The sequence below is a fragment of the Heteronotia binoei genome, chromosome 1 (assembly GCF_032191835.1).
Source record: "Heteronotia binoei isolate CCM8104 ecotype False Entrance Well chromosome 1, APGP_CSIRO_Hbin_v1, whole genome shotgun sequence".
Classification (NCBI taxonomy): domain Eukaryota; kingdom Metazoa; phylum Chordata; class Lepidosauria; order Squamata; family Gekkonidae; genus Heteronotia; species Heteronotia binoei.
The window spans coordinates 21,262,535-21,289,688 of NC_083223.1; the positions used below are offsets into that span (position 1 = coordinate 21,262,535).

The 27,154-nt window shown below is 47.0% G+C and overlaps 1 protein-coding gene across 2 annotated transcripts in view; it reads right to left on the reverse strand.

Moving 5' to 3' along the window:
* The window catches only part of COL6A2 (collagen type VI alpha 2 chain), a 79,968-nt gene that overhangs the window by 31,679 nt on the left and 21,135 nt on the right, over nucleotides 1-27,154 (reverse strand). For both annotated transcript variants that reach the window (XM_060232143.1, XM_060232151.1), the window contains exons 6-19: nucleotides 24,553-24,606; nucleotides 22,246-22,290; nucleotides 20,252-20,278; nucleotides 18,655-18,681; nucleotides 18,521-18,565; nucleotides 15,887-15,940; nucleotides 14,823-14,885; nucleotides 10,793-10,855; nucleotides 9,564-9,653; nucleotides 7,087-7,149; nucleotides 4,843-4,905; nucleotides 3,547-3,609; nucleotides 2,642-2,704; nucleotides 1,020-1,070 (exon numbers count right to left, since the gene is read on the reverse strand). In XM_060232143.1, the coding sequence (XP_060088126.1) occupies nucleotides 1,020-1,070; nucleotides 2,642-2,704; nucleotides 3,547-3,609; nucleotides 4,843-4,905; nucleotides 7,087-7,149; nucleotides 9,564-9,653; nucleotides 10,793-10,855; nucleotides 14,823-14,885; nucleotides 15,887-15,940; nucleotides 18,521-18,565; nucleotides 18,655-18,681; nucleotides 20,252-20,278; nucleotides 22,246-22,290; nucleotides 24,553-24,606 (771 nt within the window). The remainder of the gene's footprint in view (nucleotides 1-1,019; nucleotides 1,071-2,641; nucleotides 2,705-3,546; nucleotides 3,610-4,842; nucleotides 4,906-7,086; nucleotides 7,150-9,563; nucleotides 9,654-10,792; nucleotides 10,856-14,822; nucleotides 14,886-15,886; nucleotides 15,941-18,520; nucleotides 18,566-18,654; nucleotides 18,682-20,251; nucleotides 20,279-22,245; nucleotides 22,291-24,552; nucleotides 24,607-27,154) is intronic.

Below are 27,154 nucleotides of genomic sequence, written 5' to 3' on the forward strand. Positions count from 1 at the left end.
TGAATCTGGGATCTTCTGCTTACCAAGCAGATGCTCTACCACTGAGATGGGATTGGTTTTGAACTGGTGCTATTTGGCTGGTTCATAAATGATCTGGAATCAGGAGAGGACTGTAAAAGATGCTACATTTGCAAACGTCACCAAATTATTCGGGGCAGTGACGACCAATGTAGAATGTGACAAGCTTGAAAATAATGGCAAACTTCACGTGCAAGGATGAGGCCCCAAAGGCTGGCAAGTCAGAGCTGTAATGTGAGACACCCTTGGCTAGTTAACCCTCTATGGGAGGTGGGTCCCTGCACTCTGCACTATTCTGCTGACTGAACATTCTTCAAGTGTATGACTAACAAACAGAATAAAAATACTCATAGGAAAGGTAGTCAGGAAACTTAACATTGAAAAAACATAGTTCAGCTTATTTTGTACATTTGTCAGTTAACACAGTGTGGTTTATTCCCATCTCCCCTTTTGCTGAAAAAAAATCATGAACAGGATTATAAATAATACACATAAGAATGTCAAACGAAACATAACCAGTGGCATTTCTGCCTCTAAAGTCTTCTTCAGTGGCCACTGATAAATTGTTACACAGCCTGTAGCAATTTATCAGGGATGAGTGAAAGAGGCTATACGGTGTGGTGATTATGATGTTTGTTCCCAAACAGGACCTTTCTGGCATGTGATTCAAATGACCCAATAGTTGAACAGCTTTTCTCAGCCTCTACCAAGGAGCAGAGCTGGTCTTGATGGAGAGGACAAACGAAACATCTACATAAGCTGGGGGTGTCTAGGTACCCCAACTGCAGCTCTTATGCCTCATGGGCAAAAGGAAAATGGAAACAGTGGAGGACAAAATCTGGAACCTTATCTGTACTAAGTACACCAGATGAGCTCACTCTCTTTCAGTGGCTTGCTGGGTCACAGTCTACAAGACGGCTTTCCTTCTGTTGGCCAGTGTGCTTCAGTTGCTGTGGAAGCTTTCCGTGCAAGCTGAAATATAGCATGTAAAAGAAACCTACCGGGAGTCCTCTGGTGCCAGGATAGTTAAAGCCAGGTCTTCCTCGGTCTCCCTGGAGTAAAACAAAAAAGCAAAAAGAATGAGCTGACTCTTCAGAGAAAATGTAGTGTGCCAGAGGCTCCCATTTATTGACAAAACTAGCCATGTATCTGTTGTAGGGCACAATTAATAAGCCATTATGGAAAACATGTATGAAGCAGCTGCGGAACACCAAGAACTTAATTCAGGTGGTTAAAAACAGGACAACAAGAGCATGTCAATGGGCAGACCTGGCCTCTGCTTCCCATTTCAACTCAATGCGTGGACCCGGTGTTTTAAATCATATTAAAATCCATGTTTAAATCATATTAAAATCTCCCTGGAGTAAAGAGAAAAAAAATAAGACCTGACCCTTCAAAGAAAATGTAGCATACCAGAGGCTCCCATTTATTGCTCCATATTGGCCTAAAATGGCCATGGATTTGCTGTAGAGCACAATTAATAAGCCACAATGTATACAGCAGCTGCAGAATACCAAAGACTTAAATCAGGTGGTTAAAAAAGGGAACATAAGAAGAACCCTGCTGGATCAAACCAGTGGTTTGTCTAGTCCAGCATCCTGTCTCACATGGTGGCCAACCAGTTGTCCTCGAGGGCCAACAAACAGGGCATGGAGACCAAGCACTGGGATTCATAGTGTTGTGTATGTGGACTTTGTGTTTCATGCGGAGTGACAGTTCCTGCCTGGCTCATTGGAGCCTTTAGGACCGAGCTTGGGGACTTGGGAACAATGGGAAGCAGGATTCAAATCTCTGCTTCCCCAGTCCAATCACCAGCCCCCTGCTGGTTCAAATGAACCAATGGCATTCTAGCGTGGGGACTTTGGTGTGTATATAGTTGGCCCTGTTTAGCTGTCTTAGTCTGCTTATTACCAGGCCTCAGATTCAGCAGGAGCTCACAGGAGTGCAGCTCCTGAACCTTTCTGAGGGTTCCCGCTCTTCCTCCCCACCTACCTTGTCCAATGAATAGTAGGTGCAACTGCATAACAATCCCTGGATTAGGAGAGCGGGCAGCCAGTCAGCCACCAGGAGCTTTGCTACACCCCCAGCAGCCCTTATTAACCCCTGGAGAAGCCCACACCACCCTTTCTCCACTTCTTATGTGATTTTTTTTGGGGGGGGGGTGGCTTGCTGGCCTTTTGACTGGGGGGAGGGCGGCCCAGGAGAGCCCCAGGTGAGCGAGGCCTGCTTGGGCTGGCTGGATCTTGAGCCAGCCCAAGCAGGCCACGCTCGCCCAGGGCTCTCCTTTCTTGCATCGGGTTGTTTTTGGCTGGGGGGGGCATGGCATATGCTAATGAGTTATGCTAATGAGCTCCACCGCCTCTTTCTCTGCAAAACGACCCCTGCTTATTACCACGCTGTAATCACAATAAAAGAGCTTTGATTCACTGCTAGCAGTCTCCTCATGCATCGAACCCACTATTTAACACATAGGTTTGCTGCCTCTAGATAAAGGTGTTCCCTTTGGTCACCATGGCTAGCCACCATGGTAGATCTCTCCTCCACATAGTCTAAAGTGCATGAGGAGGGAAAAAAGAGATCCTCCATTAAAGCAGGCTTGTGCTGACATTCGGGTCCACGTTACCTTTGGTCCGGGAAGGCCTGAGTCGCCTCTTGGACCTGCATCACCAGAATCCCCTCGAGAGCCCTGCAATTGAGTAGGAGAAAGTGAAGAAAGTAGTGAGCACATGAGTGTGGAAGTGTTCACTGGTCTCCAAGAACTGGTCCCCTGTTTACTGATTTGCATTTTTCTCCTACAGACTCTTCAATGAGAAAGTTGCTCAGACAGGAGCAGGGTTTCTTTTTGTAGCAGGAACTCCTTTGCATATTAGGCTACACCCCTCTGATGTAGCCAATCCTCCAAGAGCTTCCAGGGCTCTTAGTACAGGGCCTACTGTAAGCTCCAGGAGGATTGGCTACATCAGGGGTGTGTGGCCTATTATGCAAAGGTGTTCCTGCTACAAAAAAAGCCCTGGACAGGAGTCTCCTGTTCACAGGTAACATTTACTGCCAATTTTCACAATTTTCACATTTACTGCCAGCTCAACGATCGTGAGATTCTTCTCTGTTCTGTAGTACCATTCTGCCATACTATTCTGTTAGGCCATCTTGCTGGACTATCCTATTGTACTGTCACTAAATGTTGCAATTAGTTTTATTATGATGCTATTGTGATTTTACTGTGATTTTATTACTATTTATGATGTACTCCGCTCTGAGCCCCCAAACAGGGGAATGGGTGGAATATAAATAAACTAATAATAACATTGCAGATATCTGGGAGAACACAGCAAGGACTTCCCCTGGTGAACTGACTCCCAGAATACTCAGGATGGGAGAAGGGAGCAAAGAATTTAAATCCAAAATGCTGTTGGACACTGAATAATTTGGTGGCCGCCAGAAAAGCTGGGATGATAAAATACATGGTTTTCTGATTCAGGTTCGAGGAGAGAATGTTGATACATCCAGATGGATTCGGATGAAACTTACAGGTTTGCCCGGCTCTCCCACATTCCCTTGTGATCCTCGTGGGCCAGGCAGCCCCCGTTCCCCCTGTGAAAAAAAGAAATGAAGACGGAGTTAAAGAGGATGATGTACTCGAAGATGTAGCTAGGAAGTGCTAGCATCTGTAGGGTTTGTTATAGCTACCCTGCTGACAGGGGTGGAATTCTAGCAGGAGCTCCATTTCGTATTAGGCCACACACCCTGATGTAGCCAATCCTCCAAGAGCTTGCAAAAAAAGAGCCTTGGAAGCTCTTGGAGGATTGGCTACATCCAGGGGTGTGTGGCCTAATATGCAAAGGAGCTCCTGCTAGAATTCCACCCCTGCTTACTGATCCGATTAATTCAGGACCACGTTGGGAAAATATCAAGAAATATCATAGCATATGAATGTTACTTGTCTGAATTACTAGGATGTCTGTACTGGCTACTGTGCTCTCACATTGCCAGTTCAGCTACCTTTGCCAGCTGTGATTTCATAGGACATGTTTGTAGAACTTGAACCTTCCTTTGAGATCCCAACTCAGCTGCATGTGGAGTAGTTAACTGAAGCTAGTTCCAGTCAACAAGGAATAATGGTTAGACTGACTTAGTGGTAGGGACCAACGGAGATGACACTCAGAAGAAGAACTTCACAGGCTGGCAGGGGGGAAATTCAGGGTTTTTGCCAGCCTCTTGTGTCACCAGAAATGACATCTTTGCATCATGGCAAACTCTAGGATTCACCCAAGCCTCTATAGTTTAACCACAGAGTTTGAGGGGGATCCTAGAGCACCACCCTGACGCAAAAATGTTGCTTCAGGTTTTGTGCTGGAAGTGAGGTTATTTGTCAATGCAATGCCAGCATGACTATTTCTGCCCTTCAGCATTTCTCATCTGCAAATGGCAACCCTAACCCCCACTGATGGAGTTCAGTACTCCCCCAGACTTCTGGCTTTGAATTGTTCATTGATTCACTGCTATACTTAACTCAACTTCAACTGATGAGAAAGATGAAGGGGTGGAATTCTAGCAGGAGCTCCTTTGCACATTAGGCCACACACCCCTGATGTAGCCAATCCTCCAAGAACTTACAAAAAAGAGCCTTGTAAGCTCTTGGAGGATTGGCTACATCCAGGGTTGTGTGGCCTAATATGCAAAGGAGCTCCTGCTAGAATTCCACCCCTGGAAAGATGGAACTATTCCTACTGATGCCAGTGTAGAAATCTCCTGTAAGCTGCCACCTGCTTGGAGAAGAAAAGAATGAGCAGAAGAATTGGCTGGAATCCTGTCATATTTCCTCACCCTTCCTCCTTTGCTTCCAACTTCTCCTGCGAGCCCTCGGGGACCTTCAGGACCAGGATCACCCTATGAACAAAGAAAAAGTGATTTAGATTTACTTGCCAAAGAAAGGAGGCGGGGCCTCCACACATGAGCCTGAACAGTATCAAATATTAGGAACTCCTTTGACACTTCTTTGGTGATGGAGAGTGCATGTGAAGTCCAAATCTTTACTATGGTTACTCATAGCACCTCCCCAGAATTTGGGTTTTTAAAAACGTTATATGGCCAGGGGCCAGCATACCTACGGGACTGCCTCTCCCAGTATGAGCCCCGTACGTCTTTAAGATCAGCAGCTCAACAACTTCTGGTGATACCCGGCCCCAGAGATGTCCATCTGGCCTCGATGAGGGTCAGGGCCTTTTTGGCCCTGGCCCCTGCCTGGTAGAATGAGCTCCCCTTGGAGATCTGGGCCCTATGGGATTTGCTTCAATTCTGCAGGGCCTGTAAAACAGAGCTTTTTCAGCAGGCTTTTAGTTGAGGCAGTGGACATCACTTGTTATCGGCGTCCCCCCTTCATTCCATCCCACCGCTATAAGACTTGCTGGACCTGGACAACTGGCCATGTCTGTAAGGCAGAATTTGACATTTTAGTACCTATTGTTCTCTGTATATTCATATTGTTCATATATTTTAATTTTTTTTTTTACTGTTGATTGCTTTTATGATGCAGCCCACTCTGAGCATGTTCTACAAGAAGTACAGGCTAAAAATCAAATAAAATAAATACATAAATAAATCTTAAAATGTTGAATACTACAGAAAACAGTATTATATATTAAAAAACAGTCTACATATTAAAAGTTATATTTCTAACAAATAAAGGGACACTATAAATAACAGCAAGTACAGTGGATATTTAAAAAAAAATGAGATGTTTGTTTCTAAGAACTCCTAGCGGGTACAGTGATAATAAAGAATTAAAATAAAGCCAGAGAAGCGGAAAGCTAATACTGTCAGAGAGATCACAATTTCAGTTTTGGAAACGTGTCAAATTTCAACCAAATTAGTTCAAACATAACAAAACGCATGGTCATGGGTCCATCTCTGTTGAAAATTTCTTTTTTGTTGATATTTATAAGTAGCACAATTTGATGCCGTGTTTGCTGGTGAAAAGTGCCATCAAGCTGCAATCAATTTATGAACTCTTTACGGGGGTTTTCAAGGCAAGAGACATACAGAGGTAGCTTGCTATTGCCTGCCTCTGCACAGCAACCTCCAACTTGCTCGGTGGTCTCCCATCCACATAGTAACCAGGGCCAGCCCTGCTTAGCACTTCTGAGGTCTGACAAGATCAGGCTAGCCTGGACTGTCCAATTAAGGGCATGCCTCATTAACAGACACACAAACTGTATCCAGCAGCAGTCACCCACAAGGCTGGGCAACTGTTTGTGACAGATTATGAGCAGCAAATCCATTCTGTGCCCTTTTTAAAAGATAGGTCCATGTCTGGCTTCAGGGCATCTGGCACCCGAGATGAGGTCCCACCCCACCCCACCCCTTCTTCCACCTTCGCCCTCAGTGAGGGTGAGCACCATGGTGATGGTGCAGCATGATTCCTGCACCTCAGAGCACATGTGCCGCCCACCTGCCATCATTCAGCCTCCCCTGTGCTTCTGGAAGTGCAGCTCCGGGAGGCTGAGCGACAGCAGCCAGGCGGCTCTACTCAGTACCCCCCCAGGACTGTGCCCTAGGCAGCCACCTAGGGCTGCCCAATGGATGGGCCAGCCCTGAGTGGTTCTATTTCCACATGTAATCCCCTCCTATACCATTTAGTCATGGGAGCACAGCTGCCGCTAGACTGGGAGTATATAGCTGACTATAAGACAGAGATAACGGAAGTTTTTTATAGTTGAACTGCAGTGGGAACCTTGCCTGGAAGTGGTGTAGAACAATCTGGAAGTGACAATGGGTAGCTCTAGGAATAGCCATAAACTCCATGATTAAAACCGTATGGTATAGAACACTCTCGTCCCAGCAAACAAACAAGAGGTTAATGAATTGTATAATTGCCCAGTTGCTCCTGGAGTTGCAGACGTTCAATTGTGCCTGCCTTTAACAAAAGCCCACCCCTGCCAATATGCATTCACATCATTTGGGACTCCCTAGACTTGGAATCCAAATGCACAGGGATGCATTTCTCTCTTTCTCAGCCCTGTCAATGAGATGGGAACTCCTAACATAGCTTTGGAAAGCTGCCAAACTTACCCTCTCTCCTTTAGTTCCAGGACCTGCAGGGGTTCCCTTTGGGCCCGGATCACCTCGACGGCCCTTGGGCGAAACAAGGAAACAGTCAAAGCAAAATCCAGACATTGGTTCATTCGTTGGTGTTTCACTGGTCTCTCCTCACTTGGTTCTCCCAACGGAACTGTGTGTTATGAGGTAGGGATGAGGCCTCTAGCCGAATCGACTTCTTGATGGAAAAGCAGAGCCTCTGAGCTGAACCAGGAGTGGCGTGGGAGACCCATGACGATATCCAAGTCCTGATTATTTTTAAAACAAGCTGTGCTTTTAACTGGGAACAGGTGTCTGATGACCTGATTGGGGCAGCAGCGCTGGAGCCAAGGATATTTCCTGGTTTTAAATTGTCTCCTGAAGTGAAAAATATGGGCTGGACATGCCCGTTGTCTCACTGCTTCTCTCACATACAAACCTTGCTGATAAGAAAAACATGTCACACCTTAAGATTGTGGTCTTTGTTGCTCCCTTACACTCCTGGCGAACAAATGCACTCTTAGATGGCGCTGTTCCCAAGATGCACAGCAGGAAAGACATAGACTAGTTGAAAGGTCACCTAACCACAGTGGACAGGTTCTGTAGAACCACCAAAGGAGCAAGTTCAGGGAAGAGATTTTTTGATCCTTCCTCCTTCCCACTTAATTCATCTATGCATTCCCTATTCCTCCCCCATGCTGATCTGGAGGGAACAGTGTGTGTGTGTGTGTGTGTGTGTGTGTGTCTATGGGAGCTGCAGCCAGATGGCAGAAACAAGGGAAATCATACACCCCACCTTAGGGTCCCTGGTCAGAGTGGGGGTTCCCCCGATTTCTGCTGGCTGGCGGGGGAAACCCCACCCCTAAACAGCCCCCTCCTGTGTTGACTTCATCAGTGCAGTGATGTCATCATGCCAAGCACATCAACGCAGTGGCCCTCTAACATTTTGGCCAAAACTCTATGGTAACCATAGAGTTTTGACCAACACGCTAGAGTGCCACCACACGATGTGCCCGGTGTGATGTCACCACACCAATGGCATTGCACACAATGTCGCCCTGCTCTCCCTACACCCAGAAGGCTCCCTCCCATACCCTGCCAGCTGGGTAAGTAGACCTAGCAATCCTCCCTCCCTGCCAGCAGGAGTTTTTGGGATTTTTGCAGATTGTGTCAGCTGAAGTGATTGCTGTTGACGCCCTCTTCTTTTCTTCCACCCTTTTTCTTGGACACAGAAATGCAAAAAGGAAAGGAAACAACATGCAGGACTGTGAATTCGGGCTTCCAAGTCCCTGGGCCAGCAGGGGAAAAGCACAAAAGCATCCACGAACAACCAACAACTCTGGAAAACTTGTGCAATGATATATTCAATACAAAAACATATATGATAAATACAGTGTACAAAGTCACACCAAGCACATTCCCCAAGACACAGTCTTATCTTTCACGTGCAAAGTTCATAAATAAAGTGAATGTCCGGGGAAAACTTTCCTGAAAAGCTGGGAGCAGGGATTCCAAGAGTGGTCTTTTCCATCGAAATTGATATATAGCTGTATTCCGCTGAGGCGACACAGCGCACTCTGAAATTTTAGAAGCGGCCTCTTTCTTCTGCAGAAAATGTATTAAGCTAATGCTTTCTATGAACTTTAAGGATTAGTGAAGCTTGTTAAAGCCTCCGGTGAAACAGGGTTATAAGCGCCTCCCTGTCGCTCCAATGTGCTCTGCTGCTTTTGTGTAACAGTGATTTATCGCTTTTTGTTCATAAATCTGCCGCTTCTAAAATTTTGGAGTTGTGCTGTGTCGCCTCAGCGGAATATCGTTATATATCTATTTCGACGGAAAAGACCACTCTTGGAATCCCTGCTCTCGGCTTTTCAGGAAGGTTTTCCCCGGACATTCACTTTATTTATGAACTTTGCACGTGAAAGATAAGACTGTATCTTGGGGAATGTGCTTGGTGTGACTTTGTACACTGTATTTATCATATATGTTTTTGTATTGAATATATCATTGCACAAGTTTTCCAGAGTTGTTGGTTGTTCGTGGATGCTTTTGCCCTGCTGTACCTTTCCACGTTGCACCCTGGGCCAAGCAGGGGTTCTCCTGCTCTGGAGGTTCCCAACCCACCAGTCTACATTGGGCTGGCGGGGGGAACCTCCCCCGATGTTGCCGGAGCGATGACATCACTCGGAAGTGAGGTCATCACACCAGCAATGTCACGTGCCAGCTGCTCTAGGCATTTCCGGTAAAACTCTATGGTTTCCCTGGATGCTCTAGCAATTTGGGAGGGAAAACTCTATGGTACAATAGGCTAGAGGATATGAATAGAAACCAGTAGACAGAATGTTCTACCATCTCCATTAGAACCTAAATCCATGCCAAGAGTTGACACTCAGCCACCTCCTGTGCACAGCCTGCACTGAGATCTCCTTCTCTGAACAAAGCAGTGAAACAGGAACTGCCAAAAGTCTTACAGGTTCTCCTTTTGGCCCAGCAGGTCCAGGGCCGCCTTTGCCTCCCTTGTTGCCAGGACTACCAGGGGCTCCATTGGTTCCTTTTGGTCCCTTTGGGGAAAAACAAACAGAAGGAGAAATCAGAATCCGTGGAGGGGCAACAAAGACCATGTTGTAGCTTCGCCAGCACTGGACACTGGCAATTGTCAGGAACGCAATCCATCCCCAAAGGCCTTGGCACAATTCATGGTCCCCTCTCCTGCTTTCTCCCTGACTCAGCCACTAAGTCATTTTCACCACAGCAGCAAGACGAGAGCAGCCAGGCAGGGCACATTCTCCTCCAAGCCCAGCTTGCCTTGCAAGGGAAGCCAACCTTGGAGGAGAATTCCTGCGAGTGCGCTCTCAGAAGTGCTCTGACTCGGATTGCTTCTGAGAGCACAGGCGTGGCTCACCCAGAGCCCTCCCTCCCCTCCCTGCCATGCTGCTGCCCTCCCCTACCCAAGGGCGGGGCTGCAGCGGCAGGGCAGAAGGGGGGGGGCAGGTGCCAGCAAGGGCACCCGAGGCCCTAGTGCCGGGCCTGCAAGTAGGGCTGACCCTGCTTAGCTTCTAAGATCTAATTGGATTGGGCTACCCTTGGCCATCGTGAGCTTTACCTCAGGAAAGATTATACCTTGGGAAATTCTGCTGGCCTTAGGGTGTTAGAGGGCTCAAATGCTGCTCTACCTGGTCATGTTAGAACGGATAAAAGGAAGTCCTTCTTCATCCAAAGGGTGATTAACACGTGGAATTCACTGCCACAGGAGGTGTTGACGGCTGCCAGCACAGACAGCTTCAAGAGGGGATTGGATAAGCATACAGAGCAGAGGTCCATCAGTGGCTATTAGCCACAGCTTATCGTTGGAACTCTGTCTGGGGCAGTGATGCTCTGTATTCTGGTGCTGGGGAGACACAGTGGAAGGGCTTCTAGCCCCACTGGTGGGCCTCTTGATGGTACTTGGTTTTGGGGGTTTTTGGCCACTGTGTGACACAGAGTGTTGGACTGCATGGGCCATTGGCCTGATCCAACATGGCTTCTCTTATGTTCTTATGTGACACAGAGTGTTGGACTGGATGGACCATTGGCCTGATCCAACATGGCTCTCTTATGTTAGTTGCCTAAGTCCCTGTTCTCATGAGCTTGGTAATGGTGAGGCAGCTACTGAGCATATCCTGTGGATTCCAGCAATGTAAAAGCCCCAAATGATGCATACCCTGCCTCCTCTTTCTCCAGGAGGTCCTGGTGGTCCACTACGGCCTGGTCGGCCAGGATAACCCTGAAAAAGAGATGCAGAGGGCAATGGTCACACACACCATACCAAATTTATAGATACATGCAGACGAAAATGACTTTGCATGCCAGCACATACAGGCCAGAGGGCAGATTAAATCACTTCGCTGAACCTCCTGTTTGGGTTCTGGTGTCAAATATTCAGTGGCTGTTCACAGACTGGACATCTGACACCCGCTTATCAAGAAGAAGACGAGAAGAAGAGTTATTTTTATACCCCTCCGCTACCCCCAAGTTATCTCAGTTCAGCTTCCCCCTGATTCTCTTCCCTCCAGTGCTTATCAGCTGACCTCGCCTGGTCTTCTTAAGACTTCTAATCTTGCTACAACGAATGCCCATTCAATGACAGGAGAGCCGGTTTGGTGTAGTGGTTAAGTGTGCGGACTCTTATCTGGGAGAACCGGGTTTGATTCCCCGCTCCTCCACTTGCAGCTGCTGGAATGGCCTTGGGTCAGCCACAGCTTTCACAGAGGTTGTCCTTGGAAGGGCAGCTGCTGTGAGAGTCCTCTCAGCCCCACCCACCTCACAGGGTGCCTGTTGTGGGGGAGGAAGGTAAAGGAGATTGTGAGCCACTCTGAGATTCTTCGGAGTGGAGGGCGGGATATAAATCCAATATCTTCATCTACCTCACAGAGTGTCTGTTGTGGGGGAGGAAGGGAAAGGAGATTGTGAGCCGCTCTGAGACTCTTCGGAGTGGAGGGCAGGATATAAATCCAATATCTTCATCTACCTCACAGGGTGTCTGTTGTGGGGGAGGAAGGTAAAGGAGATTGTGAGCCGCTCTGAGACTCTTCGGAGTGGAGGGCAGGATATAAATCCAATATCTTCTTCTTCATCTTCTTATGAGAGGCTGCTTTTTGCATCTTCCCTTCTCTGAGATGACACCCAGAAGGGCAAAGGCTGCCTGGGAATTGCTTTTTAATGGCATGCATTTAAAAAAAATCACCCAATCTACATCACAAAGGAGATGAGGCAGGCAAGGAGGTCAGAAGGGAACCCCCCCCACAGTAGAGACAACTAGTGAAACTCCTTGACAACAGATTATCTCTATGATATCAGAGGCCCTATAACATCACAAAGGAGGTAAGGCAGGCAAGGAGGTCATAAGGGGAAACATCCCTCCTCCGCTCTGAGTAGTGACAGCTAATGACACCCTCTGGCAACACACATGCGCTATGACATCAGCTGCCCAGTCAACATCACAAAGCAGATGAGGCAGGCAGGTGGTCAAAAGAGAAAGTGCCCCCTGTAGAGACAGCTAATGAAACTCCCTGACAACACAAGCTCTCTATGACATCAGGGGCCATATTGACATCACAAAGTAGATGAGGCAGACAAGGAGGTCAGAAGGGAAAGCCCCCCACTCCCAGTAGAGACAGCAAGTAAAACTCCCTGACAACACATGCTCTCTATGACATCAGGGGCTTGGTCGACATCACAAAGGAAATGAGGCAGGCAAGGAGGTCAGAAGGGAAAGGGCCCGCCCCACCAATATCCCAGTAAAGACAGCTAGTGAAACTCCTTGACAACACACGCTCTCTATGACAGCAGAGGCCCTGCTGACATCACAAAGGAGATGAGGCAGGCAAGGAGGTCAGAAGGGAAAGCCCCCCTCCCATTACAGACAGCTAATGACACTCCTTGACAACATAACCTCTCTATGACATCAGAGGCCCTCTTGACATCATGAAGTAGATGAGGCAGGCAAGGAGGTCAGAAAGGAAAACCCCCCTTTCCAAGTAGCGACAGCTCCCTGACAACACAAGTATGATGTCAGAGTAACAGGGACAAAAGTGACCGGAGCATTCAAGCAGGGCTCCCTTCTCTCTCATCCAGCCTCCTGCTTCCCTCATTGAGTGTTTTTGCACTGACAGTTTGTTGCTCTCTATCTCCGCATTGGAAACTCACCTTTTACACTACAGAATGTGCTCACAATTGTCTTGTATTGGGGAGGGACGGTAGCTCAGTGGTAGAGCATCTGCTTAGTAAGCAGAAGGTCCCAGGTTCAACCCCTGGCATCTTCAACTAAAAAGGGTCCAGGCAAATAGGCGTGAAAAACCTCAGCTTGAGACCCTGGAGAGCCGCTGCCAGTCTGAGTAGACAATACTGACTTTGATGGACCGAGGGTCTGATTCAGTAGAAGGCAGCGTCATATGTTCATCGTTGCTTCCTAAAACATCTACATTTGTTTAGGCGAAATGGGTGCTGATTCTGCTGTTGCCTTGTTTTTCTTGAAACTAGTTTCGATCCCGACATTTCTCAAGAGGTCTATCAAATAAATGGTTGTAGAAATTTTCCTCTGTATTTTCAGACCCCACTCCCTGTCCCTCCGAAAGCCACAAGGCGCCATCAATTTGGATGAGAATTGACAGCACTCATTGCTTGCCTCATCTTGTTACTTGCCTCAATTTACATTTGTATGGTGACTGTAAGCAATCATATACATACCTGTACTAAGCACTGGTATTCTGGCTGCCCTGATCAGAGCTCATACTGTAGCTCACAAAGTTTAATTTTTGCTCACAATAATCCATATCATGGATTAATAAGGAAACTGTGAACATTGGAAAGATCTGCAGAATGTAGCAATCAGGCTTCAGGATAAAATGTGATGTCTCAGAACCATCTATCTGCAGTACCTGTAACTGACATCAGCAGTCTGTGCATGAGCTGCAATACAGAAGTTTAGCTCCGCAAAATGAGCAGAGCAAATCCACAAATGTAAAACGGAAATAAAGCGGAGCAGTGGCAGGCGATTTGAATACTCAATATCTCTGGATCAAAACTGAATGTAAAAACACCCATTGACCAGCCTGGTGCTTCTGGAAAGTCACAGAGGCCACACCCTCTGCCACAACTGGGGTCTGGAGCTGTGCTGCCTCTGAATCTGGAAGCTCCGTTTATAAGCTTGCCTGTCCTCCTGCTGATCTTCTGCGTGGCCTGCAGCTACTCTGAGCAGCCACAGGAGAAAAGTAAAGGAAAAAATAGCTTCCAGCCTCTTCAACAGTAAGTCACCCGGAAGTGACAAAGGGTGGCTCTAGGAATTGCTGGAAACTCTATGGCAAAACCACGTTTGTAACTGGAAGTGACATAGTGACATCTATGACATGGCTTCCTGTCCCCACCCCTCACCTCCTGCTGGTTACTGAGTTCGGCAAAGCAACCCTATCCATTTGGCTCTGATGGCTTCAAAGGGCTCAGAGTCCTGTCTTCTAGAAGTTTGGTCCATCCCCTTTTGTTGACTGCCATTGACTGTAGCCCTGTGCACGTGATACAGTGAATGCACCTACAATGCATGCATATTGCATACAAGATTTTTTTTTAGCATGGTGCAATTCTTAACATTACACCCGAAGTGCATATGACAGAAAACACACGTTAAACCCTTTTTGTTGCTGTTCAGTTGCACAGTCGAGTCCAACTCTTTGCGACCCCATGGACCAAGTCACGCCAGGCCCTCCTGTCTTCCACCAACCTCTGAAGTCTGCTCAAATTCGTGTTAGTTACATCAGTAACGCTGTCCAGTCATCTCATCGTTTGCCATCCCCTTCTTCTTTTGCCTTCTGTCTTCATCAGGGGCTCCTCCAATGAGTGCTCCCTTCTCATTTGGTGGCCAAAGTATTTGAATTTCGGCTTTAGCATCTGACCTTTCAGGGAACAGTCAGGGTTGATTTCCCTTAGGACTGACTGATTTGATCTTCTTGCAGTACAGGAACTCTCAAGAGTCTTCTCCAGCACCACAGCTTGAAAGCATCTATTCTTCTGTGCTCGGCCTTCAACATGTATGTTAAACCCTACATGTATCCAGATACTGGATCCAGGTTTTATATACAAAGCAGATACACATCGGCTCTTTCTGACAAATAGTGCACATAGTTGCATGTGCCCTCACTACTATGTTTGGAGTGGCTTCTAAGGCACTATCAACCATCTCTTTAAGGAATGGTCCATACCTTGACTCCTGCATCTCCTGGTGATCCTTGATCCCCCGCCTCTCCTGGATAGCCATCAGCACCCTAAGGAGGAATTCAACAGAAGCCCAATCACAACACTAATCACCACCTATCATTCTCAGAAAACAAAACAGCAGCAGCAGGAATGGGCTCTGGGATATCACAGAATATAACATGGACATCCTGTGGTTCAATAAACCTTAGGGATGCCAGCTGCATTGTGGGAAACTCCTGGAGATTGGGGGATGGAGCCTGAGGAGGACAGGGAGCTCAATGGGGTACAAGGCCATGGAGTCCTCCCTCCAGAACATCCATTTTCTCCAGGGCCAGGGTGGCAAAACTGGGGCTCGGGAGCCACATGACACTCTTTCACATATATTGTGTGGCTCTCAAAGCTCCCACTGCCTCATCGGCCAGCTTGGAGAGGGCATTTGTCTTTATAAATCACTTCTCCAAGCCAAGTCAGCCAGTTGGAGAATCCATCTAAAGTAGCTTTCTTTCCACCTCCCCATCTATTTGCCTTCCTTTCCTCTTTCCCTCAGACATTTGTATCTTGTGGCTCTCAAACATCTGACATTTATCTGTGTGCCTCTTACATTAAGCAAGTTTGGCTACTCTTGCTCTAGGGCAGGGGTGGCCAATGGTAGGTCTCCAGATGTTTTTTGCCTACAACTCCCATCAGCCCCAGCCATTGGCCATGCTGGCTGGGGCTGATAGTTGTAGGCAAAAAACATCTGGAGAGCTACCATTGGCCACCCCTGCTCTAGGGGACCTGATCTCTGTAAGTCTGGAGATGAGCTGTAATTCCAGAGGATCCCCAGGTCCCATCTGGAGGCTGGCATCCCTACCCCCTTCCATCCTTGTTTGATGTTCACATCTCTTTTTCTCTTGCCATGAAGCTCAAGGGGCATCACATACTGAGTTTAAACAGGGTCCAAAGTGCTCACTCTGTGTGCTCTTTATTGTTAGAATAACCGCTACCATCGGACTTCATCTCAGTTATTCAGAGGGACCCTGTGGTCAAAGACCACAGCTGGAGAACATGTCATTGTGCTTGTTCTTACCCTGTCCCCTGGGTCGCCCTTACAGCCAGGAGCTCCAATACGTCCAAGCTTGCCCTAGAAAAATCCAACAGAGGACAAAGACATATGATTAGAGAAATAGTTGTAGATGTTTGAACACACATATGAACCTGCCATATCCTGAATGAGACCACTGGTCCATCGAGGTCCATATTGTTTACTGAGACTGGCAGAGGCTGTTCAGAATCTCAGGCGGACATCTTTCATATCACCTACCGTCTCGTCTTTTTAACTGGAGAGGCCAAGGACTGAACCTGGGACCTTCTGCATGCACAGCAGAGGCTTTTCCTCTGAGCCACAGCCCCTCCCTTCTGTCTGTTCACAAAAAATCCTGTCACAATTAGTTATTTGGACTGTTTTCTACCAAGGTGTTCAGGGAAGACATTTAGGGATGTGACCAGGGCTTCTTTTTGTAGCAGGAACTCCATGGCATACTAGGCCACACACCCCTGAGGTAGCCAATCCTCCAAGAGTTTACAGGGCTCTTAGGCCTACTGTAAGCTCCAGGAGGATTGGCTACAGTAGGGGTGTGTGGCCTAATATGCAAATGAATTCCTGCTACAAAAAAAGCCCTTGATGTGACTGAATTTTGTGACAACTCTCATTCAAGTTGAAAACTCAAGTCTCCTTTTATGGTTTCTACACACTAAAGAGGAAACTGCAGGTTTTTTCTGGCCCGTGTTATTAAAGGAAACTTGACAGAAGATATGGCTTTGGATATATTTGGGTCCACAATGTGGCCCAAGGCGGGGAGCAGGCAGAGGGGAAGCACACTGTCAGCTCCATTCCAGCAGTGAGTGGTTTTGAAGAAAGGCAGGGCCGCAACAGGCTCTTCCTCAGGTGGGCCAGAGGAGAGGGCGGAGCTTCAAAACCACCTGGCATACGGAGGCTTGATGCTGGTCTGCCCTCAACTGGCTCCTTGCCCTCAACTGGCTCCAAGTTGCCCTCCCACCCACCCCTTGAGTCTCGGTTGTTACAGGCTGTGTTTCAGTTTGTTTTGTTATGGTCTCTATATTCTGTCACAGCTTGGTTGGTGGTTTGGACATTGGGACAGATCCACTGTGGGAGGAAGCTGTGTCTGTGAGCCTGCCTTCCCCATTTTGGGGATTCCCTTTAGGGGTGTTGGAGGTGGAGCCATTCAGCGGCATGCCCAGATCAGGGGCTGTTGGCTGGCTCTCACCATCACGTGGCAAGGGAACCATGCAGGGGCTTGTACCCATTTGGGGTCCCAAGCCTTGCCACTTTGTGGTTTCCTGCCAGCAGACATGCTGGAGGTTATATTGGGTGGCAGGCTGGTCACACAGTGCTGGATCCACCCCCTTGCTGCCCCAATAATCCTACAGTTGTAATCAATATTTCCTCTAAACTGTGGAATCTTGTGAGCAAAAATTCTACTTTGTAAGCTACTGGCGTTAAAGTTGTGAGCTACTGCATAAATTAGTTTGCTCTGGGGCCTTTTTACCTGAGCTAAGACAACAATGTGTGAGTTGGATGATAAAAAACTGTGAGCTAGCTCACACTAACTCAGCTTAGAGGGAACGCTGGTTGTATCCAATACAGCCGCGGCCTATTTTTCCCAATCTGTTTGTGTGATGGTTCTCTTCCTTGCCCTCCCTCCCTCCCTTGTCCCTGAGTTCACAAATATTGACAGTCAAAGTGATACCTGTTTGTCAGTTAAACATATCAAGTGTAAAATTGTGAATAAATGGCATAACATAAACACACAGAGACACACAATGGGAGATTTTGCAAAGAAAACAGGTTATGGTCTTCTTTAGCCTTCTTCACCATGCACAAAATTGACAAGTGGAAAGAAAATACACATTTCTACTTCCATCCAAAATTGGCACACTTGAGGCAGCTTCCCACACTGATGGGTGTGCAACTGAATAAGAAACTGAAAGAGCAAGAATGCCAGAACCAATGTTCTCGCTAAGCTGCAGAGTCATGGGAGCAAGAATTCTACTTTGTGAGCTACTGGCATTAAAGTGGCGAGCTACTTCATAAATTGGTGTGCTCTGGGGTCATCCTTCCTGAGCTAAGACAAAGAATGCGTGAACCGGAGGCTAAAAATCTGTGAGCTAGCTCACACTAACTCAGCTTAGAGGGAACCAGGTCTCGGATTCAGCAGGAGCTCACAGGAGCACAGCTCCTGAGCCTTTCTGAGGGTTCCCCCTCCTCCTCCCCACCTTGCCCATTGAATAGTAGGTGCAGGTGCATAACAATCCCTGGATGAGCTCCACCACCTATTTTTCTACAAAGCGACCGCTGGAGGGAACACTGGTCAGAACACAAGAAGAGTACTGCTGGATGAGAGCACTGGTTTATCTAGTCCAGCATCTGACCCTGCTTAGCTTCCAAGATCTGATGAGCCTGGGTCACCCAGGTCAGAGTCTCTTGCCGACTATCTTACATAAAGCAAGGAGCAGGGTGATGAAGCACGCCAACCTCAAGACTGGTGTCTGAGGAAGGTTCAGAGGTGCCCAGTGATGCAACAAGGTGATCTTCTTTAGCAGCCATGTTCCCTTGCCCTATGCAGAAGGAGCAGCGGACTAGCGCTTGAAAGGATAAATGGTACAACTCCCAACACAAAAGAGTTATCCCAACTTTTCCTACCTTCTGTCCATCTGTGCCATTCCTTCCTGCTAAGCCACCGGCCCCCTGAAATAAAAGAAGCAGGGCATCAGAAACGGCCTGTCCCAAAAATTTAGAGCTGGAGTAGCAGGTAACATTGGAAGGTTAGGCCTTACCTTTCGGCCGTCTCCACCAAATTCACCCTGCAAAAGAAAAGGGGGAGAGCAATGAGTCTGGTTGAATTACTTGCTTAAGGCCAGTCCCAGTGGAATGGCAGACTGTCGAACAGTATCATGTCATTTCTACAAGTAAAGAATGATCTGGAAAATCAGACCAAAAATGAGATACACGGTAATAACTATTGATATGGAAATAATGCGTAACAGAGCCTAAACGAACATCAAATATCTCATATGAGAAATGAAGAATATTAGCGAAAACTGATACACTTTGTATCATTTATAAAAATGGGAGAAATATAATTCCATCTCTAGGTATGTAACAAACATAAGGGGAAAACAAATTATGGCTGCTAACCGACGGGCAGTTAGGGGCAATTCAGAGATGCCTTAGAAACTAACTTGGAAAACCCGTCCAAACGCGCACATCTGCCATCTGTCCCCGTTCCGTACTCACCCTGTCCTCCAGCGTCCTCAGAGCAGCTCAAAAAGCTACTGCTTTTGAAATGGTAGCAAATTTCTGAGCTGCATGCCAGTCACCTCTTTGGCATCTGGCCATGGAAGTGTGCAAGCGAGAGGCGCCTTTTAAAAAAGCTGCACGAGTGTGCATATGCACATGACCACTAAAATGTATGGAAAAAAAAGAAACCCAAACTGCGCCAAGGGAATGGGGCACTACAGCCATCTGACCATGCCAAGGCACCTCATGGGTGGGATGGGAATGGCTTGCAGGGGAGCATGTGGGCAGTTCGGGATGGTTCTTTCTGAGCCGGCCCAATTTGGGATGCCTCCCGTGCACCCCCAAATCCCTGACTGTTAGCATCCTATGTGAGTCAAATCAGTACAAAAAGTTTTCCCATGAAAAGCCCATTTAGTCAGAGACCCCGCTTAACAAAATCCAATGAGGATTAATCCTTCTCTTGCACAGAGAATTAATTAATCCTTTTTTTGCTCTCTGGTACTTCCTACCAGTGTAGGAGCCCCGTGGTGCAGAGTGGTAAACTGTAGTACTGCAGTCCAAGCTCTGCTTTCAACCTGAGTTCGATCCCAGCGGAAACTGGGTTCGGGTAGCTGGCTCAAGGATGACTCAATCTTCCATCCTTCCAAGGTCGGTAAAACGAGGTCTCTGATAAACAGGTGATTAGGAAATTGGCAAAAACTATCTTCCAGCACAGACTTGCAAACCGATTTCCATGCATACCCTGCCATCACATATGCCCCTTAGTTGAAAATAACTCAAAGGAAGCCTTTCTTCCAGTACTTGCTCCCACAAAACATTCTGGAGTAATGACAAATTGCCAGTTGCAAAGTTCTTGGTAGAACAACACTTCACCTAGGAATCGTTTCTATTTCCTGTTTCATCTGTGATGACTGAAACATTAATTACATTTGCCACACAGGCACAAACAAAATCTCACTTCCAAGATTTATGAAAACCTATTATCTGATTTCCCTTCTGTTAAAAAAAAAACAGTGACATTTATATTGACATCTTCAAAGACACCAATCTTGAAACGAACAGGGTACAATCTCTTTTTGAAAAGCACAATGTACATTCCAGAATTTTCTGAAAAACAAGGAAAAAATGCTTTACCTTTTCTCCTTTTAGCCCATGAATTCCCTGGAAGAGAGGAGGGAAAAGTCAGTTAGTGCTTACTGAAATGAATTAATGATACCATTCTTCATGTCTACAACAGATATAGTATTATGACCAGGCTGGATGGATTTCAGCCAGGGATTTAATACATACATACATAGAAAGAGAGGGAAAACAAAGCCCTCTCAAGATCTAGGTGCATTTTCCACTAGGCATCCAGTTTGCAAACCTCATCCGAGGCCACTCCCACACATCTAAGAGAGCCAGACGCAAGGGACTTGCAGGCTTTCTACTTCATCTCCTCCGTCATGCCCAAATACGTGATTCACTCTGAGTATGTGAAGTCTAAGCTTAAATAAAGATTATTTCAAAATTAAAAAAAAAATATTATTCCTTTTCTAGCAGGAACCGACTGGTTCTGCTGATCCTCAGTTCTGTATGCAAATATTCATAACATGAACTCTTTAAGTAGCGGTGGACAGTGACCGCCAACTTATCCCAACCCCCATCATGGGGCTTTCAAGGCAAGAGACATTCAGAGGTGGTTTGCCATTGCCAGGAGCGGAATTCTAGCAGGAGCTCCTTTGCATATTAGACCACTCCTCCCTGATGCAGCCAATCCTCCAAGAGCTTACAAAACAGATCCTTGTAAGCTCTTGGAAGATTGGCTACATCAGGGGTGTGTGGCCTAATATGCAAAGGAGCTCCTGCTAGAATTCCACCCCTGGCCATTGCCTGTTTCTGCATAGTGACCTTGGGATTCCTTGGTGGTCTCCCATCCAAGTACTAACCAGGGCTGGATCCTGTTTAGGTTCTGAGATCTGACAAAATCAGGCTAGCTTGGGCCATCCAGGTCAAGGCAATATTTATAAGTTTTGTGCTGAACAGTCATATTTTTAAAGATGAGACCATCATGTTCGCAGCTCGTATTTATTTTACGGCACATCAGCACATGTAGTTTCTTCTTACAAACCACCTTTCTTTCTGGGAACTATCTTGCATCTCTTGGACTGCTTTCAATCTCGTATCAGGATTGGTCTCACTTTTCCTCTGGATTTCAGAACTTTCTAAATTCTGATTCATTTGTTTGAAATTCTTCTGCCTTCTCTTTCTCCCCTAAAGTGGCTTATCGCAAAGTTTAAAAACCACACTCCTAAAACACAATTGCAACAGCACAAGGACAGTTCAGGTAAAATGAAACCTGTGGCCTCCAGGGCACCTCAAAAGCCTTCTGAGTTTGATCTCACAAGCCCTCCTCAAGGTGAAAAGGCAACCGTCCACCTGACCTACCCACAGGATACTGACCGGAGGGGATGGCAGGGAGGCACAGGTAAGAAGACTGGAGGTACATCCTGGATTGATACAAGGAGAGATGACCTTTTGTTCACCCAGATCGACTCAGCTTGGTGTAGGATTCATAGGGTAGCTCTGCAGCCCCTTCCAATGTCTCTCCTGCCTTTCAGTGTTCTGTGGGTTATTTTCCTCAGATTGTTCTCATATTCCAAATCCAGTACAAAGCCTGGGTGTAGACCGGACTGCAGTGAACTCTGATTTGGGACCCTACTTGGGTATTGGTCAAGATCATGAAAGTGTTGCATCAACACGCAGGGCCGGCCCTAGACTGTCTGGCACCCTAGGCATGGCTAACTTCTGCCCCCCCCCCAGCACTTATAACGTCATCGAGTAACATGGGGGCACCCAATTCAGCACCCCCAGAAGGCTGATGCTCTAGGCAATTGCCTAGTTTGCCTAGAGGCAGGGCCAGCCCTGTCAACATTGCAGCCATTCACAGCGGGATATTTTCTTACCACAGTTCCTGTTGAAGGGCTAATTCTTTTCCTCCTCATTTGCCACATGGGAGTGAGAGCGTGATGCCACTGAACAAGGGCTAAATTGGCGATGGGTGAACTGCTGAGATGAGTTTAACCCCCCCCCCCCTCCATGTTCCCTTGCTTAGTAAAGAGAGAGATGACAAGAACAAAATTCTGTACCTTGGGACCGGGATGTCCAATCGGTCCTTCAATTCCTGGATCACCCTATATTAAAAAGATACCATGTTATTAGTGGTAGTCATTTAAAGAGCATTTAATGCATTTCTCTTTCATCACTTGCATACTTTGCCTGTCTGTCTCAACATATGAACAACATATGAAGCTGCCTTCTACTGAATCAGACCCTCAGTCCATCGAAGTCAGTATTGTCTACTCGGACTGGCAGAGGCTCTCCAGGGTCTCAAGCTGAGGTTTTTCACGCTTACTTGCCTGGACCCTTTTTTGGAGATGCCAGGGATTGAACCTGGGACCTTCTGCTTACCAAGCAGATGCTCTACCGCTGAGCCACCATCTCAGCTTTCATTCTGTAAGTGATGAAGCTGGGAACATGCTGGAGACACAACACAGTTCTGGAGAGATTCTGAAGAGGTTTGAAATAGGTCTGGCTTTCCTCAGGGCTTACCCGTTTTGGCTATCCTCTTTAGCCAGAGCAAATGAGGGATGACTGTTTGTATCAGCAGCTGAGCTCCCTCTTTAAAATTGGATTCAGCTTTCCGAAAAAGCCATCATCTGTCTCCAGTGCAATGCTTTCTGGGAGAGACCACCCTCAGCTTCTGGATGCATTTGTAAAAACACCAGCATGTACCCACTCAGGATTACAGATTTAGTATCAGTAGAGTAGTTGTGTTGGTCTGCACTGAAATAGCTCAATTCAAGTCCAGTCATACCTCAAGGACCCACAAGATGTTTGAGGTATAAGTGCTCAATAAAGGGAGCTCTGACACTTGAAAGACTTATATTTGTTGGTCTCTGTGGCAGGGTGTCGAACTCATTTGTTATGAGGGCCAGATCTTCACCTTATTGGGCCGGGCCATTTGTGTCATAAAATGTAATGCCAGGTAGGGGAGATAAAAACTTTATAAAGAACACAAACACACACACTCGGCCTAATCCACCTCATTGACTTGTTGAGCCTCAGCCAATAGAAGGAAGAGAGGCTTGGCTCAGTAGCTCTGCTGTGCAATTGAGAGAGCCTGGCAAAGCTAGCTCTCCTTCCCCCACCTCCTCCCCAAGGGAGGCTCTGTAGCTCCTGTGCGATTGAGCAAGCCTGGCAAAGCATGTCATGCTGCAGAAGGAAGCAAAAGAGAGGGAGAATGAAGCAGACAACGGTGAGTTGCTCATGGGTCTAATAGGAGCCCTCTGGGGCCCTGATTTGGCCCCTGGGCTGCATGTTTAACATCCCTGCTCTAAGGTGCTACTAGATTTGAGTCTAGATTTGGTATCAATATAGTGTGTTCTGTAATCCTGTGTTACTTGTAAAAAATTTTTTCAAGCAGGTTCTGTGCCTGGTTGAATTGTTCCATTTCTGTGCCACAGCACAGGTGTGTGTGGGGGGGGGGGAGCAGGCACAGGTAGAGATGGGAGTTTTGCTTCAGGATAAGACCCTCCCCATCTGCAATAGGAGAGTCAGTGTGAGGGCCACTCAGCAAGGAGCGAATGTCAAAAAATCTGGAGCTCTCTAAAGCTCTCAAATACAACTTCCCTGCCTCAAGGACTTTCTCTTGTTCATTGAATAGAAGTATAATAGGGTCTATAACAGCGTCCGAGAAAAAATACATCAGAATCTCTGTTAACCCTGTGGATTTGGTGTTCCTTGCTTTTATATGCTGAGAATATACAATTACTATACACCACACCACTACATGACATTGTTAAATTCCGGGGTTTTTAGACTAACAATTTTATCACCAGATCCAAATACCAGATCTGAGGATTACGGGCTGATTGTGAGACTCAAATACCAACCCCAAACTGGAATGGAGGGCTATGTCTGACAGGGTTTTCTAACCCGGGTTGGGAAATTTGTGGAGATTTGTGGGTGGAGCCTGGGGAGTGCGGTTTGGGGAGGTGAGAGGGCTCAGCAGGGTATAATGCTATGGAGTGCACTCTTCAAAGCAGCCATTTTCTCCAGGGAAACTGATTTCCGTCATTTAAAGATCAGCTGCAAATCCAGGAGATCTCCAGGCCCCACCTGGAGGCTGGCTGGCAACCCTATCATCAGATATGATCCTAATACCTGAATCATAGAATCCTAGAGTTGGAAGGGACCTCCAGGGTCATCTAGTCCAACCCCCTGCACAATGCAGGAAACTCACAAATACCTCCCCCTAAATTCCCAGGATCTTCACTGCTCTCAGATGGCCATCTAGCCTCTGAATGTTCAATGTCCAAAGTGGCTTCAGTGGTTCATATAGCATATGATCAATGGGGGAATCATTTGGATTTTTGCATTTTCCAGTTACTCACCTGTCGTCCTTTCACACCGGGAGCTCCGGGGGCTCCCATGTTACCTTTTGCACCCTAGAAGGAAAAAAAAAAAGCCAAAACCAGTAAGTATAACATTTCTTCCTTATTTCTACTGCAAGAAAATGGCAAATAAATTTTGTAGTGGCCTTCAGCAATATTACACTGAAATGCAGAGCTAATATGGCCACATGGTCAGATTCCACAGGCAATTGAATCAGTTCCTGGTAGGGGCACAACACTACTTAGCAGCAGGCAGGAAGAAACCCGCTCTTCCTGTAACCAGAGTCAAACCACTGTGGTGAGTGAGAATGTCACTCTACAGATGTGGGTTTCTGGTTCCTCCTACTTCAAGAAGACAACAAGTTGGATCCAACTGGCTTCCCTACTGATGACAAACTAGAGGAACTGATCCCATTTGACTGCTGAAAAGGCTATGCCAGGCATAAAGGGATCTACGTTGACAAAAGCCATGTGGGATGGGGTGGTTGTGTAATAAGGATGGGAACTGGATGTGATTGGGCAAAAAATTGGTGGGATCCAACCAGCGTTCCCTCTGAGCTGAGTTAGTATGAGCTAGCTCACAGTTTTTTTTAAGCTTCCAGCTCACATATTTTTGTCTGCTCAGGAAAAATGGCCCCAGAGCAAAATAACTTATGCAGCAGCTCACAACTTTAATGCCAGCAGCTCACGGAGTAGAATTTTTGCTCACAAGACTCCACTGCTTAGAGGGAGTATTGGATCCAACCCATTTTTCAGATAATGCACAGCAACAGTGAAATAATCATGGCCAATTATGGAAATTACAGAAATCAGTCAATCAGAGACTGTCTGCTCTGTGCCTCAACAGCAAGGTCCCACCAAGGGCCAAGGTTCTCTGAGTACATAGTTGTGTTATGCCCGTGGGTCAAAACACTCCTGAGCAGATTGGCCCCAGGCCTCTCGAAAGGCTGTGGCAGCCCTTCAGCAGGGACCACTCCTCATTCTTTCTTTTGATATTGAAAAATGTATGGGGATACAGAGAGTTTGCAAAATGCTGATGCTGCCCTTGCAAACCTGCCTTTCCAAAGAGCACATGAGACGGTCAATAGGACTTGTTCATTGGTGGCTTCCTAGTTTACTAGCTTCAGCAGCCATGGCCTCACATCAAGGAGCAAACATGGGGCCCTGGAAAAGTCACAGGTAAGAATGTGTGCTGTCATCCACATCATCCTTCTACACAAATTTCTGCTTTTAAAATGAAGCACCCAGTAAACATTCTATTATTCTGCAGAATCAAGCTGGTTTTTTCCTCAGACATGACTGGGTTTTTTTCCCTCAACTGAGGTGAATGAAATAATCTTGGCAGTCAATAATAATAATAATAATAATAATACTTTTTATTTATATCCCGCCCTCCCCGCTGAAGCAGGCTCAGGGCGGCTCACAACATATTAATTCAATATAATACAATAAAATCATATAATTCAATAAATACTACATTATAAAACCATCGTTTAAATCAATGTTCCAATTAAAATTAACATTTATGGTGCTAAATTTCAGGTTTTTAATAAATTGATGGCGGAATACAACAGCAGCGAATCTATCATTAGCTCAGCATTCAGCGAAGGCCATCTTAAAAAAGAGTAGTCTTGCAGGTCCTGCGGAATTGCTCAAGACTCCGCAGGGCCCGCACTTCGTCTGGAAGCTGATTCCACAGGTGTGGAGCTGCGATAGAGAAGGCCCGTTCCCTTGTGTTCTTCAATTTGGCCTCCCTCGGCCCAGGGATGTTCAGCTGGTTCTTTCCCACTGACCTCAGTGCTCTCTGGGGTTCGTATGTGGAGAGATGGTCCCTCAGGTAGGCAGGCCCTCAACCATATAGACCTTTAAGGGTAATAACCAGCACTTTGTACTAAACCCGGTATGCAACCGGCAGCCAGTGCAGCCCACGCAGCCCCGGCTGTATGTGCTCCCACTTCAGGAGCCCTAACAATAGCCTAGCCGCTGTGTTCTGCACCAGCTGCAGCTTCCGGGTTCGGCACAAAGGCAGCCCCATGTAGAGGGCATTACAGTAATCCAGTCTTGAGGTGACCGTTGCATGGATCAATGTTGCTAGGTCCTGGCGCTCGAGGAAGGGGGCCAACTGCCTCGCCTGTCTAAGATGAAAAAACGCAGACTTGGCAGTGGCCGCTATCTGGGCCTCCATTGACAATGAAGGCTCCAGTAGGACCCCCAAGCTCTTGACCCGGTATGCCGCTTTCAGTGACACACCGTCAAAAACTGGGAGAGCTCTCCCAGAGCACCACGACCCAAGCAAAGGACCTCTGTCTTTGTTGGATTCAGCTTCAACCCACTCAGCCTGAGCCAACCTGCCACGGCTTGCAGCGCCAGGTCCAGGTTTTTTGGGACGCAGTCAGGCTGGACGTCCATTAGTAGATAGAGCTGGGTGTCATCTGCATATTGATGACACCCCAGCCCATACCTCCGGGCAATCTGGGCAAGGGGCGCACACAGATGTTAAATAACATCGGAGAGCGAACTGCTCCCTGCAGCACCTCACAATCTAGCGAGTGCCTCTGGGACAGCTCTCCCCCAATTGCCACCCTTTGTCCCCATCCATCAA